The sequence below is a fragment of the Podarcis melisellensis genome (assembly GCF_964234715.1).
Source record: "Podarcis melisellensis genome assembly, chromosome: 10".
NCBI lineage: Eukaryota > Metazoa > Chordata > Lepidosauria > Squamata > Lacertidae > Podarcis > Podarcis melisellensis.
Window position 1 is genome coordinate 75,833,731 of NC_138542.1, and position 17,690 is coordinate 75,851,420.

Consider the following 17,690-nt stretch of genomic DNA (forward strand, 5'->3'; position numbering starts at 1 on the left):
CAACATCAACGGACTCACACAGGAGAGAAACCGTTTCAGTGTATGGAGTGTGAAAAGAGATTTAATGATACTGGAAGCCTTAGAAGACATCAACAGACTCACACAGGGGTGAAACCATATAATTGTATGGAATGTGGAAAAAGCTTCAGTCAGAATGCAGACCTTAAAATACATCAACGAATTCACACAGGGGCGAAACCATTTAAATGCATGGAGTGTGGAAAGAGCTTCAGTAAGAGTGGAGACCTTAAAATACATCAACGAATTCACACAGGGGAGAAACCATATAAATGTATGGAGTGTGGAAAGAGCTTCAGTAAGAGTGCACACCTTAGAAATCATCAACGGATTCACACAGGGGAGAAACCATATGAATGTATGGAGTGTGGAAAGAGCTTCAGTCAGAGTGGAGAGGTTAGATCACATCAACGGACTCACACAGGGGAGAAACCATTTACATGTGTGGAGTGTGGAAAGAGCTTCAGTTATAGTGGAAACCTTAGAAGACATCAACGGACTCACACAGGGGAGAAACCATTTAAATGCATGGAGTGTGAAAAGAGCTTCAGTCAGAATGCAGACCTTAGAAATCATCAACGGATTCACACAGGGGAGAAACCATATGAATGTATGGAGTGTGGAAAGAGCTTTAATGAAAGTGGAAGCCTTAGAAGACATCAACGGACTCACACAGGGGAGAAACCTTTTAAATGCATGGAGTGTGGAAAGGGCTTCAGTCAGAGTGCACACCTTAGAAATCATCAACGGATTCACACAGGGGAGAAACCACATAAATGTATAGAGTGTGGAAAGAGCTTCAGTCAGAGTGGAGAGGTTAGATCACATCAACAGACTCACACAGGGGAGAAACCATTTACATGTGTGGAGTGTGGAAAGAGCTTCAGTTATAGTGGAAACCTTAGAAGACATCAACGGACTCACACAGGGGAGAAACCATTTAAATGCATGGAGTGTGGAAAGAGCTTCAGTCAGAGTGCACACCTTAGAAATCATCAACGGATTCACACAGGGGAGAAACCATTTCAATGTATGGAGTACAGTAACTGCTTCACTCAGAGTGGAAATCTTAGAAAACATCAGCAGACACACAGGGGAGAAAGTATTTAAAGGTATGGACTGTAGAAGGAGCTTCAGTCCGAGTGGAACCCTTGATTTTTGTCAACAAACTCACACAAAAGACAAACCATATAAATATCAAGAAAGTAGATAGAGGTTCACTCTTAGTGGAAGTTCAGAATCAACAGACCTATGGACAGGAATAACTTTAAGAGTTGAAATCCTTCAAACCATCAACAAACTCAGAGAGGAGAAGCAGTTTAAATGAAAAGATTGCAAAAAGTGCTTTATTTATAACGGAGTTATCAAGGAACATGCAGGGACTCTCACCTGGGAGAACCCATTTAGATGTATGGAGTGTGCGACGTCTTCCTCTCAGAGTCCACTCTGAGCAATGAACTCAGCAGGAAATCATTCCGAAAAGCATGAGGTATATGTGAAGTTCTGGTGTTTATATGTAAAACTGTATAATAATGAAATAATGAAGGCAACATCTCACAATGGTGAGTATAATTTTAGATGAAAGTACCTTTGGTTTTTGCACCAAACTCTGTCATTCTCCCACCGCATGATCTCCCAGCACTGCTTCTTCACCAGAATTTCATCGCTGCCTCCTCCCCTGCGCGTTCTGAAGAAAACTTGGAATACTGAAATTGAATGGGATATTTCCCTCCAAGCCTAATTTCAAGAGAGAGAAGGAGGGGTGCAGGTACTAGGGAAGTATCCTGGGGGCCCCAAGTTCACTCATGTACCCCGGGACAATTTACTGCCATCAGCAAACTTTGCCCCCTCCCTGCTCCCTCCGAAGTCTAGATCATTTATGAACAAGTTGAAAAGCCGCAGGTCCCAATACTGATCTTGAGGGGACTCCGCTTTCTGCTCCTCTCCATTCAGAGAACTGTCCGTTTAGTCTCTTGGTGTTTCAGGAGGAGGGCTGCCTCCAACAGAGGGGGCACATTTCTTCTAGGGGCACATTTCTGGGGTCCCCACGGTGCCCCCCAGCCTGGCTCCACTCGTCTAGGGCATCTGCATTTTGTTTCGCTGCAGGTGAGGCTGCCCCCTGCAATGTGGGGTCTTAAAGGAACTTCATGGGGGGGAATCAGTGAGAAGGAGCTTCTGGATCCTGTACAGCCCCCTCCCCGCCTGCTCCCTTCAGGTTTTCTGAGCCCCTCCCTTTTTCATTTCAAGGATTGGGGGTCCCGCACAGCCCTCAGGGCACCTAAGCATCGGGGGGGAGCTATTTTGTTTGCTGAGGGCAGGAGTCACAATCCTGGCACACTGTAGGATGTCTGGGTTTTAGGTATGGGGGTGAAAAAAGGTGGGGGGGAAGGTGGAAAAGAGGTGATAGGGGAAATATCCTGGGGTGTGGATTTTATTTTATTTTTAATCATTTTTATTGATTTTCCCCCAAAAAATTGAGTGTTCACTGGAAGGACAGATCCTGAAGCTGAGGCTCCAAGACTTTGACCACCTCATGAAAAGAGAAGACTCCCTGGAAAAGACCCTGATGTTGGGAAAGATGGAGGACACAAGGAGAAGGGAATGACACAGGATGAGATGGTGGGACAGTGTTCTCGAAGACGTCCGGGTTTGTGCCTCCGGTAATGGCGGAATTCCTCTGATCGGGATGTTACGGTAAAATCTGGGTGCGAGGCTGCTCTGCCACTTAGCTCGTCGGACTAAGTCCGTGGGTCCCTGCGGAGGAAAATGAGCTCAGCCGGAGACAGGAGCAAGCTGCAGAAGATCCAAGTTTATTGCGCAACAGGTTCAAGGCGAGATTGAACCGCGAGAAAGGGGTGACATAAACTTTTGAAACTTCCCTCCATGCCCCAGAATACAGTGCAAAACACATCCCAGTTACATCATGAATACATTAAGAAGAAGTTGGGTTACACAGATTACATCATGAATACCTTAAGAAGAGGTTGGGTTACACAGGATTAACATATGGAGGAGGGAGGGGGGAATATGCAGAGCTGGAGATATGCGCAGATAAGCACATCCTGATGAGAAGACAATGGTCCATGTACTGGCATTGCCTGGAGGAAAGGCTTGGCAGAGTGATTTGACAGGATTAGGGTCTTGACACCTTGCTTGAGGGATCATGGAGGACAGGGGAGGTGTGATGGAGTCCTAGAGAAATTGAGCAATTTGGCACGATGATTTTCTATGAATTTTATAGATTTTAGTCCCTTTTGACATTGACAATTGGAAATAAATTGATATATTGTAGCAAAGAAGAAGGTGAAGAAGACATGCCCCCCCCCTTCCGTAACAGTCCCCCATTCGGAGATAGATTTGCATTAAAGTTCTGTAAGAACTTGCAAATCTTTTCTCCGCACCCTAAATCTCGGTGAAGGTAGGAGTGCCCTGTGAGTGGGAATAGGCTCTAATGGAAAAGGAGGTGGGTTGAACAGGGCAGCAAAGGAGGGAGCAACACGGACCAATACAATGTACGTGTATGTTATATAGATATGCACTAAATAATTTGGTATCCACCGTACCAGATGTGTGGGTTTGTGCAAACCTGAAGGGGACTTGCAAGCCATGCCTCTTAAGGTCATTTGCAAGTATAGTAGTGCAGATAGCTGGATATAGGATATCACATAAAAGAACACCTGTTGTATTTTGTTCAATAGTGGTCTATGCTTTACATTTAGCAGGAAGGTCCACTACTGACTGAAAAAAAATGCAGTTTGGTTTTTTTAGCTCCACCGTTTTTGTGTTCTCAGGTGCGAAGGTAGCTCTTCTGTGGTCTCACACCGACATGGTGTCACAGTAGTGGCAATCCCTGGTGAATCCACTTAGGGCTTTCATATTAACCATGTTGCCTGGCACCCACCAAAGCTGGCACAGGTTTCGGACACGTCATGAGAGAAATGTCTTTGCCTTGGCCATTCCATGGGATTTTATTATTATAGGCTCTGGTCTTGCAGTCATGGGAAGTTGCTCACTTGCACTTTAAGGACCAAAAGCTAATTGCAGCCTGGATACACTTGCCCAATTCAAACTGAGTCCAATTTGAATTTATCCTGCCCCATGGTTCTCAACTTTTCAAACCAATCTGTTAAAGCAAAACCATTCTTAAGGGGCACTTGTCCAAATAAGTCAATTTAACTCTATAAGGGATTATTCCGGCTAAACCAAAGCATATACACCTTCCTGAAGCTCCTCCTTGGTAAAGTGAGTTTTAGCACATTTTTTAAAATGGGTAGGGAAGTTGGCAGAGTGCCAGGTGAAACAACGAAATGTGGTTATAAATTTATCTAATTCTAAACATTGGACTACATAATAGCCTGATCTGTTAAAAGGCATAAAATGTATGAGGATCCTCCACTGGGGTGTAAGGAATAAGACATTAAACATAAAAGCAATTACACACAAAAATAGCCACAAAATAGCCCCCCCATTTGTGGAAATAACACACTGTTGGACACATTTTAACATTCCTACATAATAACACATAATACAAAACAATCTAATTAAGTATCAGTTGCATATCTTGAGACAATTGTGATATTTTTATGCATGTATCTTCTCAATGCCGGAGCACAGTCTTGAGGTTCAAAAGTGAGAAAATGTCCTTGCAATTCAACTCCTCCCCCCTTTGTCAGCCCCACTCCCCCGGCAGTCTATATCCTTTGAAAGAAATTGCTGTGGCCACTTTGAAAACTTTGGTGTCTGTTGTTGTTGCAGGTCTTGTGGTGGCGAAGCTTTTCATTGGATCTGTCGTAACACATTTGTAGAAGTGATATCCTGTAAGGGGCAGGGTTTTAGGGACTTAAAAGACAGTTAGAAAAGGGAAGGGGCGAAAGGCAAAAAGGATGTCCTTCAGTTTCCGTGGGAAGCTGCAAATAATAAAAATCTTAGCGGATTAAGCGTTTTATTCATTTCAATATTATTATCACATTTCCATATAATTACTGTTATTATCTGCTAAGTTTGTTTGCTTTCCTTCACTTTGTTTTTTTCTTCTCCCTTCCATATTATTAAATAAAAAATTACTCCATATGTAGAGAAAGAGAACCGTAAAAAAAATACAAGGTTAAAATAATAATAACACACACACACACACACACACACACACAATGACCTATGAGGAACCAAAAATAAATAAATGCTAAGACACACGATTTTAGGAAACCTGAAGTAACAATGAAAATAAAAGAGTGTTTCTTGATATGACAATATCAGCTAGGATGTTAATAGCAAAATACTGGGAAATGACTTAATACCAAGAAAAAATGAATGGCAATTTAAAGTTGTGCAAGTACCTTGAACTAGCCAAAATGACAGAATTAATAAGAAATGCTCAGGCAAAAGGTAAACAAATACCATTCCACAAACAATGTTTGGTTGTGCTTTGATTAATTTCATAGACATCATGGAAAAACGGATTAAATAAATGAAAACAGATTATTTGTAACTTTAAAAGTGTCAAAGCCACAAAGAGATGGAAGTCACTAATATAGCAGGGATTCAGACTTGTTTCACAGAACTGAAAGAAAGTTGCTGTGGGAGAAAAGAAGGGACATACACTTTGTTATCGCGGTTCACATATCCTATTAAAAGGGAAAATTATTTCATGTGAGAAGCCTGTCAGGAAATGCTGTTCCTAAAATGCACACAAAGTCTGTGATTTAAATTCCATTGAGGGGGGGAATGCTTTGATATTTACCTGTGAAAAGAATTTGGCATGTTAAGATTTGAAACTTGGCAACCTCTTGACTTTTGCTGGTCCAGTACTTAACCCTTTTGTCTTACGCAGCCCCTGGAGCAAAGGACACATTAAGGGTGATTTCCCTCAATGGTTCCAAGTTTTACATAAGGAAATTTGGATAAGTTTCTCCCTGCAGCCCAAGCTCTCCAAACCTCCTCTCCCCCCTCCTTCCTCTCTCTCTCTTTTTCTTTCCCTTTTTTTTTTTAGCTGATCTAGCCTGGATCCCGGCACGCCTGCTGTGAAGGGGCGGACATGGGGGCGCACTCACGAGGACTCCCTGGGGCGCGGAGAAGCGGGCCAGGAAAGGGTTAAGGGGTGCGGGAGGCGCCTGGATAGAGACCCCCCTCTCCCTCCCTTGCTCCTGTTCGGGGGGGGGCATAGGATGGAGAGATGGGGGAGCAGGACGTGGGGTGAGTGGTGCCAAGGAAGCCTCTGGGTGCAGGGGAGACTCCGGGAGAAAGAGAGGGGGTCATGGAAGTGGGGGGAGAAGGGAGGGGGCATCCCCGAGGCAGGGAAGCGCAGATAGGAAGACCAGTCTTGGGGGGGGCGTCTCCATCGTGGCTTCCTTGGGGACTCTCCGGAGCGGCCGCCTTGCCTTCTTCCTCCCGCCCAGGAATCGGCCCCCCCTTCAAGGCGACCAGAGAGGGATCCCTGGAAAGTGGGGGGTCCAGTCCCCCCACCTCTTGCTTCCTGCAGTCTCCATCCTCTTCCCACCCCATGAGCCCCTGCCCTGTCCAGACTCAGCACTTCTGCCCAGTCCAACCATTGGTCCCCCTGGAGAGGAGAGGAAATCCCGAGAGGAAGAGGGGAGGGGGGAGGCCTTCTCAGAAGCCGTTCTCTGTTTCCGCAATCCCAACCAGGAAGCAGCCAGAAACCTTTTCCTCTCTCTCAGGCTTCCATCTTTATTGTCTTTTCCACTGAGGATGAGGATAATGTACACCTGTCATCAGAAACAGGGGTGCAGAGTCCATGGAATGGCTCTCAGGATTGATACAGAAGTTGCACCTCAAAAGCATTTCTGTTCCTCTTATTCTTTGTAGGCAGTGTCAGAGTGACTGACAAGCTGAGATACAATCCTTCAGCATCCCGATGAAAGCGACTTCATGAATCTTCCCAGTCAAAGGACCCATTTTCAGGATAGACAGTGCCTGGGGCTGGAGGCTCTACACACCGGGTGTGCCTGTGCAGGCCAAAGACTGCCAGTATTAGCACAGGTGAGGTGTGTGACCTCCCCAAATTTACAGACTGTGTGTGAATGAGAGTTTGTGGGTGGGATTATAATTTATGGCAACCCTGTGATTTTCTCCGCCCATAACTTTTCGTGAGCTGATATTGCAGTACGAATTCCAAAATAACTACAAAAAAATCACACGATAATAATAATATTACAGTGGTACCTCAGGTTAAGAACTGAATTCGTTCTGGAGGTCCGTTCTTAACCTTAAACTGTTCTTAACCTGAGGTACCACTTTAGCTAATGGGGCCTCCTGCTGCCGCCTCGCGATTTCTGTTCTCGTCCTGATGCAAAGTTCTTAACCCAAGGTACTATTTCTGGGTTAGTAGAGTCTGTTACCTCAAGCGCTGTAACCTGAAGCATCTGTAACCTGAGGTACCACTGTAGAAGTTCTAGTATTAGTATCTTCCCCCAGCCGCTCTGGGCAGCTTACAGTACATATAGGTAAAGGTACAGGGACCCCTGACCATTAGGTCCAGTCGTGGCCTACTCTGGGGTTGTGGCGCTCATCTTGCTTTACTGGCCAAGGGAGCCAGCATACAGCTTCCGGGTCATGTGACCAGCATGACTAAGCCGCTTCTGGCAAAGCAGAGCAATGCACGGAAACACCATTTACCTTCCTGCCAGAGCTGTACCTATTTATCTACTTGCTCTTTGATGTGCTTTCGAACTGCTAGGTTGGCCAGAGCAGGGACCGAGCAACGGGAGCTCACCCTGTCGCAGGGATTCAAACCGCCGACCTTCTGATCAGCAAGTCCTAAGCTCTGGGGTTTAACCCACAACGCCACCCGCGTCCCTACTGTTACGGTAAATTCCGGGTGCGGAGTTGTCCTGCCACCCAGCTCGTCGGACTGAGTCCGCGGGTCCTAGCGGAAGAAGTGAGTTCAGCCGGAGACGGAGCAAGATGTGGAGATCCGAGTTTATTGGCCAACAGGTTCAAAGTGGGATTGAACCCTGAGAATGGGGTGACATAGACTTTTAAATGTTCCCTCCAAGTCCCAGAATACAGTGCAGAAAACGTCATGAATACATTATGGAATGGTTGGGTTACACGGGAAAACGTCATGAATATATTACAAACAGGTGGGGTTACATGGATCAGCATTCCAGGAAGGGAGGGGGAGATATGCAGAGTAAGGGATATGTATAGATAAACATGGATAAACGTTTCCTGAGTACAGGTGATGGCGAGGCAATGGAGTAGATATGCATCGTCTGCCACCTGGCATTGCCCGGAGGAAGGGTTTGGCAGAGCGATCCGACCGGATTAGGGTCTTCCTGAGTACGTGACCTGTCGCTCAGGAGATTATGGAAGTGGGGCAGCAACATGGAGTCCGGAGGGAACAGAGTAAAACGACGTTTAAATGGAGAAAATCGAAGCTTTGGTTGATTTTATATCATTTTCCGAAGCTCTCAGCCCCTTGCCGGTCAAGTGTATATTGTATATTGGAAGCGGAAACAAATGGATACATTGTAACAGTTTTACAAGGTCGCTGGTTTCGGTTCCATTGTTCTCGCAGCGGGGAGCCGTCAACAACTTGTCAGGAGGTTAAATGAGGCGTGCAAGAGCTCCCTGAGCTAGCTCCTGCAGGGGAATGCATGCTTTTGATTGGCTGAGACGCGGCCGTTGTAGTCAATGGAGGATGCAGTTTGATACGGTCAACCCATGTTAAAATAGAGCGGAAGGAGGGTTTAGGAAAGAAGGGCTTATTTCGCCCATTTATAGAAGGGAAGAATATCATTTTATAAGGTCAAAGGGGTATAATGTGGTGCTTGTGCAACAGTGTGGGGTTTCATGAGCTGGGCGCCGTCGAGGTCATCGCCTCGGGCCCCCTTTGTGGAAGAGGAGGAGATGAGGAAAGGTACCCCCCCTTCTCCTTCCGTATCAGTCCCCCATTCGGAGATAGATTTGCATTAAAGTTCTGTAAGAACTTGCAAATCCTTTCTCCGCACCCTATACCCCTGTGATTTCGTACTCTCCTTCCCCCAGGTGTCTCATTTGCACGTATTCGGGGAAGACGGGGCCGTTGTGGGAACGGGAATAGGCTCGGAGAGAAAGAGGGGTGGATTGAGCAGGACAGCGGAGAAGAGAGCAGCAAGGAGAGACACAGTGTATGGTACAGCAGAGTACGGAGATGCAAAGGACAATGACAAGGGCAGTAAGCAATATCACCTTAAGCAGCTGTCGGAGCCATCCGAGTTTAGGCAAACAGTTCCATAAGTCCACATCAGATAGTCCCTCGTGCTGTATCTCGGTTAACCTCCCTGCGAGCTCATGGATATTATTCAGATGTCCGGTGATGTTCAGGGTTCGGTCTGTTACATACGTACAGCACTCAGTACCAATCAAGGCACACGTCCCTCCTTGGCTGGACAGCAGAAAGTCCGTCGCAATCCTGGTCTGTAAGCCCATCTGTCTCACCTCAGACAACTCCGACATCAGGGAATCTGTGATTTGGGCTGTTTCTTGCATAAACTTAAGGAGGATGTCAGTAAGTCGAAGGATGTCGACGTGGTTAGATCCTGCCCCGTAGGCGGGGAAGAGTGCCCGACCTATGGTCTCTCCGTTTGCGGCGACGTCGGAGAGGTCCGATAGTCCCTTCTGGTCCCTCTTATTCCTCTGCCTCCCTGGGGGCAGATGAGGGACTACTCTGATGCCTGGGACGATGCAACCGACGAAGCAGGAACCCGACATATGTGGGCTCACCCAGGTATATGCCCGATGGCCGCATACCCAAAACAAGCCACTGAGGTAGGATTCCATCCTTCCTGAGGCAAAGGCTTGTAATAACAGAGAGTCAGTGTGTTGAGGTTGCCAGGTTGGAGGGTGTCCGAGGATAGTGGCCCAGGCGAGAGTAAGATTTTGAAAAGTCTGGGATCCCATCACATCAGTGACGGTGGCTTGGCCATTAGGTAAAAGTTCCAAGTTGGAGGTGCAGGTACTGGACCCGATGAATGTCCCTTCCCCGGTGAAGGTGCGGCAAAGGGGTCCCTTTGTAGGGCCAGTTAGATAAAGGTATTGATGGGTCAGGTTTAATGCAGTTAGATTCCAAGAGACGACATCCCCAGACTGGAATTGTTGTATAGTTACTGGAACCGGAACGAGGGGAAGGCTTTGCTGGAGGTGGCTAGGTGCATGGGCGCAGACCCAGCATTCCGGGTAGGGTGCCTCCTGAGCCACCCGGCTGAGGAGTTTAATATAGGAGTTCTGTTCCCAGGAGGAAAGAAGATCTTCTCCTGGGAGGGAGGCGTCGCTACCGAGCTGTCGGGGTGCCGTGCCGAGAGGATGAAGTGGGTCAGTGGTATTAAGGAGCTGCCGGTCCCTGGCTATGCCCCCACATCTCAGGGGTCCGGCGGAATCCCAGGTGGGGGGGGGGCGAGAGGGGTGTGCTGGGTGGTACCAACCTTTTAGGTATTCTGCACCCTTCCAGTCGTGGGTGGCTCCGAGGTTCCAAAGGCAGCAGAACCCCCTCAGGCAAAGTCCTTGAAGCTGGGGTTTTCGGGGCTCCAGGGCCATGAGGAGACATTGGAATCCGAAAATCAGGTTGTCCGAGGGGTCAGTTGTGTCAGTGTAGGAAGAGGTGGCCCCTCCTTTTTTAATTTCGGTCCAATTTGGATTTCTCAAAAGTTCCCCGCCTCCGTAAAGGAAATGAGTCCCGTTTTTACACTGGAGGCGGTAGTAAGAGCGGTCAATGGTGACGGCGGCTGATCCAATCCGGTGTAAGTTTTTGTCTCGAACGAAGAGTTCCCAGTATTCATTATCAGTTAGTCGGGGTACGAGGGAATGGCGTAGTAGTGTCCGAGATTCGGGGAGGCAGAAGTCAAAGTCCCCCATTCGGTCAGGGTTCGACTTCCCCCCTGTCTCCACTCGGTGGTAATCTAAGAAGTGGTAGTCAGTGGGTAGTCCAATACAGTGGTTCATGGGTATAGTTGTAGATCGGGTTAGGATTCCGGCGAAGAAGAAGACGAAAAGGAGATCCATGATCAAGCGGTCAAACGAACTGCAAAGGAGCTGTCAAGCGACCTGTCAGCGGAGCTGTCAGCGGAGCTGTCAAATGAGCTGTCAAATGAGCTGTCAACGGAGCTGTCAACGGAGCTGTCAGGTGAGCTGTCAACGGAGCTGTCAACGGAGCTGTCAACGGAGCTGTCAAACGAGCTTTAGGCACAGCTTGATAGCGTCGGAATCCGGGATGATCTCGGATGTCCAGTTGGGTGGTGTTGTATCAGGTCCGGTCTGTTGAGCCCGAATTTGGCCCCGATCAGGTCCGGTCTGTTGAGCCCGAATTTGGCCCCGATCAGGTCCGGTCTGTTGAGCCCGAATTTGGCCCCGATCAGGTCCGGTCTGTTCCTCCTCGTCGTCGATGTAGGAGGTTGGTGAGGGAGGTGGGGCTTCAAAGGTGTAGTCCTCCCCAAGGCTTTCTTGCGTCTCTTGGGGCGGAGGTGATGCCTTGCACCTTGTGTGGTGTAGCCAGGCGCTTTTCTCTCCTACTTTCACAGCGGTTGGTGAAGTTAGAAGTACCTGGTAAGGACCTTCCCAGGAAGGTTGGAGAGGTTGTTTCTGGTAGACTTTGACGAGGATCCAATCGCCTGGTTGGAAGGAGTGAGCCTGCACATTGATGGGTAGGTTTTGTCCTTCGACGGCTGCATATTGGTGGAGACGCTGGAGCTGTGTCTGCAGCTGAATAATATAGTTAGTGAGTTCTGCCTCTCCCACCTCCAGTTCTGAGAGGGGGAATAGGGTGTTATAGATGGGGGGGGTCTCCCGAATATGAGTTCAAATGGAGAAAGTTTCAAAGGTCCAGTTGGAGCGCTGCGTATATTGTGAAGGACTAGTGGGAGTGCATTCACCCATTTCAACCCCGTGAGTTTGCAAAGCTTTCCCAGTTGTGTCTTTATTTCTTGGTTCATGCGCTCTACTTGGCTGGAAGACTGTGGGTGATATGGAGTATGGAGGTCCCACTTTATCTGGAGAGCTTTGGCTATTAGTTGCACTACGTCAGCGGTAAAGTGGGTTCCCCTATCACTGTCTATACGGCGGGGCACCCCAAATCGGGGAATAATTTCCTGTAAGAGAGCTCTAGCGACCACTGTGGCGGTGGCTTTTCGACAGGGAAATCCCTCTACCCAAGAAGAGAATTGGTCAACTATGATCAGAGCGTACCTGAAACCTTGGCATTGAGGCAGATCAATAAAATCAAATTGTAAGCTCTCAAAGGGGATAAAAGCCCATGGTCTGGCCCCTGGTGGTCTTCTGGGCTCGCGCTTAGGGTTGAAATTATTGCAAGTGGTACAGTTTTTTGAAGCTGCCGTTGCCGCGGCTGCTATTCCGGAGGCATACCAAGACCTTTTTACGTGCTCTATTAATCTTCCCTTTCCCCAGTGTGTTTGCTGGTGGAGGATCCTAACTAATTTAGGAGTCCAGGCTTTTGGGAGGACAGGTCTACCATCGGGGAGGATCCACATGCCACTTTGTTCGGTAGCGCCTAGGGATTTCCATGAGGACTTTTCCTCTTCTGGGGCTGTTTCGTATATTTGGGTGGGATCTATGTCTGCGGGGAACTGTAGGGCTTGGAATTCGGACTCATTGTTAGGATGGCGAAGTGCGGCTGCCTGGGCTGCTTTGTCCGCTCGCCTATTTCCCTTTGAGACCGGGTCACTTCCTTTGGTGTGGGCCTTACAATGGACAACGGCTATCGCAGTGGGCAAGTGGATGGCTGTTAGCAGTCTCTCCACTAGGGCGGCATGTGAAATTTGAGAGCCAGCAGCAGTTAAAAAACCTCTTTGAAGCCATATTTGGCCGGTTGTGTGTACTAGTCCGAAGCAGTATTTGCTATCTGTGTAGATGGTAACTCTTTTCCCTTCGCTGATCTCACAAGCGCGTATGAGTGCAATTAATTCCGTGGCTTGTGCGCTGTATTGCGGGTTAATGGGGTTGGATTCTAGAACGTCGAAATCAGAAACGACAGCATACCCCGTCTTCCTCTCTCCATTTATAACCTTGGAGCTGCCATCAGTATAAAGTATAAAGTCCGGGTTTTCTAAGGGAAGGTGATCCAGGTCCTCTCGAGGTTTCTCAGCTTGTCGAACTATTTTGGTGCAGTCATGGTGTGGGGTACCGTCGTCGGGAAGGGGTAATAAGGTGGCTGGGTTGAGGGAGTTGACACGTTTGATGGTGACGTTGGAGGGAGTTAGTAGAAGGGCTTCGTAGCGGTTTAGGCGGGAGTTGGAGAAGTGGTGACAGCCTCTCAGAGTTAAAAGAGTAGAGACAGAATGGGGAACATGGATGGTAATTTCATGTCCCAGTACCGTTTCTTGGGCCTTCTCGAGGAGGACCGCAGCGGCGGCAATTGCTCTGAGGCAGCTTACGGCTCCCTTCGCAGTATTGTCTAACTGTAGGCTATAATAGGCTACTGGCCTTTCTTGATCCCGAAAGGTTTGAGTCAAAACGCCCGAAGCGACCCCCATTTGTTCATGAATGAACAGGTTAAAGGGGATTCGGTAGTCGGGCAGTCCCAAGGCAGGAGTGGATCTCAGTTCTCGTTTCAGACGTTCAAAGGATTTATAAGCTTCCTCTTCCCAGACCAATGTGTCTGGGTGATCTTGGCGGGTCATAGCGGTTAAAGGTTTTGTTATTTCGCTGTATCCAGCAATCCATGCTCGGCAAAAGCCGGCCATTCCAAGGAAGCCGCGCAACTGTCGCTTTGTTTTAGGGAGGGGGATTTTTGTGACCATTTCAACTCTGTCGGTGGCGAGGCTTCGGGTACCCACTCCTAAGATGTGCCCGAGATACTTTACTTCCTGTTTACAGTACTGGAGTTTCTTTGGGGACACCTTATGTCCCTTTCTCGCTAGTTCAGATAGGAGGTGTTTAGTGTCTATTTTGCATGCTTCTTCACTAGTAGAGCATAATAAGAGATCATCAACGTAGAGCAAGAGGGTGGAGCTTGCAGGGAGATGGATGTCCTGTAAATCTTGGTGTAAGATGGCTGAAAATATTGCTGGTGATTCTACGTATCCCTGGGGTAACCTCGTCTAAGTTAATTGACTGGGTCCCCAGGTAAAAGCGAAGAGAAATTGGCTAGCTGGGTCCAGGGGTATGCTGAAGAAGGCGGAGCATAAGTCCGCGGCAGTGTACCAAGTTGTTCCTGCCGGAATTGCGTTCAGGAGGGAGTTTGGGTTGCCCACCACTGGGTGGCGGGGTATTACAAACTGGTTCACTAGTCGCAGGTCTTGAACAAAACGGTATCGGACTGGGGCTCCTTCCTTTGAGGGCTTCTTTACAGGGAGCACAGGGGTATTACAGGGTGAGGCGCATGGAACTAGGATCCCTTTCTCGAGGAAGTCCTCAATCATGGGTGTTAATCCTTCAATGGCTTCTTTAGGCAAGGGGTATTGCTTGGTGCAGGGGAAGGGCAGGTCGGTTCTGTAGGTGATCTTAACGGGAGTGGCTGATATTAGGAGTCCGACAGAGGTCGATTCAGTCCCCCACAAGGAAGGGGGTAATTCATTCTCCAACTCCGGAGGGAGTTCGGGAAACTGACGGTCCGCTTCTGCTTCCTGTACGATACCCTGGAACGCGGGGATGGAGTCCTCAGGCATATATAGGTAGATGCCGTCCGAGGAACATTTTATGGTGGCGTTGAGTTTACAAAGGAGATCTCTGCCGAGGAGGTTAACAGGGCTGCTAGTTAAGAGGAAGACGTGTTCTGCTAATAGGGGTCCAAGGGTGACTTTGGCCGGTTGTGAGAGTGGGCAGGTGCGGGGTATCCCATCTAGTCCCATTACTTTCTTGGTCACTGTCCCTGGTTCCAGGTGACTATCGGTTAGGGTGGAATATGTGGCCCCAGTGTCCAGTAGACATTGGTAAGGGTGGCCGTCGATCTCAATAGTACAGACAGGATCCTCAGGTGACAAAGTTATCACGGGGCAGATGGTTTGGGTTGGACTTAGACTGGGATCCCCTTCCAGTAGTCAGTAGGCGTCCTGATCATCGGGTGATGGCTGGTTCGGGGGGTGCAAGGGAGGAGCAGTGGCATTTGACCAAGGGTGAGTAGGCGCGTTTATTGTTGCCATTTGGGTTCGTGGGCCTGTCTGAGGTCGTTGAGTCGGGGGCATTGGGTTCGGAGGCACTTGCGGAGTGTAGCCCTCCGGTGAGTGATTAATGAGTCCCTGGGTCAGGTTGGATTGCGGGGGAAAAGGAGGATGGTTTGTTCGGGCAGGAAATGGCCTAGAGTCTTGCCCCCCATAAGATGGTGTGTTGAGGTAGGGGCAGAATCTTTTTATGTGTCCCTCCTCTTGGCAGTAGAAACACCCTCCGTTGCCTGGTCCCCATTGTCTATACGGATTCGGGGGTCCTCCACCCTGGACCCCCCTTCCTCGGCTGAGACCTCTACCCCGGTAAGGGCCATAGGTAGCCTCCATACTTAAGGCCAAAATCTGTTCGACCTCGGGTTTTGTTTCCTTTTTCCTTCGTTCATCTCGAGAGTTGTAGATAGATTTTGCAATGGATAAGATTTCGCTTATGCTCTTTCCATCATATCCAATCTGGAGGTTCAGGGCTTTCCTTATGTCTGGGCAGGCCTGATCCTTGAAGAAACCTTTAACGATTACTTCGTGCTGCGGATTTTCGGGATCTATCCCCCCCCCCATGTCTTGATGGCAGACACCAACCTAGTATAATAATCAGATGGGTGTTCGTTCGGCCCCTGCATCACCGTCTGGACTTTGGTCCAATTAACGGTGCGTTGCCCGGCGGCCTTCACGCCGTCCAAGATGGCTTTCTTAAACAGGTTTAAATACCAGATCCCATTTGTAGTGTTATAATCCCATGCAGGTTCTACTCGGAGGCACTGTGCTGTGAGAGCCTCCAATCCTTGTGGTCGTCCCCTCTGGTAATCGGGTGATTCTAGTGCTTCCCCGGCTTTTGTTAGAATATCTGCCTTCTCTGCCTCATTAAAGAGGGCGTTCAGAAGGACATGGACGTCTGGCCAAGTGGGTTTATGGGTGGAAAAGATGGCGCTGATCTGGCGGTGGCATTTGTCGGGGTCGTCCCTCAGGGAGGGCATCTGGTTTGACCAAGTGACGAGATCGGAGGTATAGAAGGGTTGATGTGTATAAACCATCCGCGGGGGTCCATCGGGTTGGAGGGGTGGGATTGGCAAGGCTCTCAAGGGCATCTGGACTGCGGTTGGACTCACGGCAGAGCTCACTAGCTCAGAAGTTCCTGGAGCTCCCGCACCGTGATCTGGGAATTCAGTTGCAAGTTCCCAAAATTCCGTGGGGAGAGGGTTCTTTCTGGCTTCTGAAGGGGGGGGTTTCTTTTGGTTTGTACGGAGTCTTCAATTGTGGAGCGAAGCGTTGGGGGGTTTACTTTAGTTTTTGCCTGCCCAGGGTCCCTTTGATCCTTTTTTGCTTGTAGCCTCGTGACTCTCTTATTCTCACTTATTTGTCCCCCTTCATCCCCTGTTCCTTCATCACTGCTTGAGCTACTACTCGAGTTACTTCTAGACGGCGGCGGTCCCCTATAGTAGAAGGGAATCAGGGCCCGCTGTACATCATCATCTACGGAGTGCCCTTCATAAGGGGGGGGGGGCATGGGCTGTCGTCCGGGATTCAATATAGGTAGTTGGTAAGATGCTGTTCCCTTCGGGGTTTGGAGGAATCCCATCATGGCCTCAAAGGTGGCCAGGTATTCCAACTGACGGGGTTTTTCCTCCATCAAACATTTCTTTAGGTGGTTCAAGCGCTCTTCATTGAACGAACCCCCTGCCGGCCAACGCAGTTCAGGCTTGGCGGAGGCGGTACTGGCGGGCCAGATTTCAGAGCAGAGGTCCTCTAATTTTTGTTTCGATAATAATTTGTGGCCAGGAATCGACTTCCAATACGTGATGACAAATTGGAGAGGAGAGTCAGGGTCCTTCTGAGACTGAGATGGCTTTCTAGAAGCCTTCTTCCCAGAGTGAGCCCGCTCGTGTTTGGAAGCCTGGGTACCCATTTTGGTGTTTTACGCGTGTCTAGACAGAAAGAGGGAAGAGAAAGGGCGATAAGGATTGGTATATCTAGGAGATTGATATACTTAATACGGGATTTATAGTAAAGAGGGGTCTTTAGTCGCTTGGCAACTTCCTTAGAGGGTTTTTTAAAGAGCTCTAGCTATCCGGTATTCCTTCCTATTTCCTTAGTCAATAACCTGGGGTCCTTTTCCACTCTGCCGATCCCGCCCAATTCCTCATGAGCTATCCCTCCTGGCAACCTCCTACCTATTGACACAATCTCAGGAAAAGGGGCCCTACTGAACGCCCGCGCAATGCGGTGCCAGATCGGGTGATCCCTGGACAGAGTTCGAACAGAAAATCCCCCTTGCTTTCAGAAGCGGGCTCACGCACGATACACGTGTTACGTGTCTCGACCGGTGCGGCTGGGATTGGTGATAGAAAGCCAGACCCCTTCCTGCCTCCTCGGTGAGGACGCTCGGGAAGTTCGGAAGAACTCCAACCCCTTGCTTTCAACTGGGACGTCCGTTGCGGAGAGTCGGCTGTTTTTCAAGTCAGGTCTCTCCGTCTTACTTTCGGACTCCCAATTGGTGCGGCTGGCTGGAGAGGTTTTAGAGAAAGAGATAGAGCTCAGAACCCCCCTTTTGGGTCGAGCGGCGGTCCTCGG

The 17,690-nt window shown here is 48.8% G+C and overlaps 1 protein-coding gene and 1 long non-coding RNA gene across 2 annotated transcripts in view; one reads left to right on the top strand and one right to left on the bottom strand.

The window, feature by feature from the left end:
* LOC309378727 (uncharacterized protein) lies at positions 1 to 5,511 on the top strand. The gene has a single exon (XM_081927343.1). The coding sequence runs from the start codon at positions 43 to 45 to the stop codon at positions 1,126 to 1,128; it is 1,086 nt and encodes a 361-aa protein (XP_081783469.1). The 5' UTR covers positions 1 to 42; the 3' UTR covers positions 1,129 to 5,511.
* The window catches only part of LOC309378858, a 230,243-nt gene that overhangs the window by 47,901 nt on the left and 164,652 nt on the right, over positions 1 to 17,690 (bottom strand). The window lies entirely within an intron of this gene.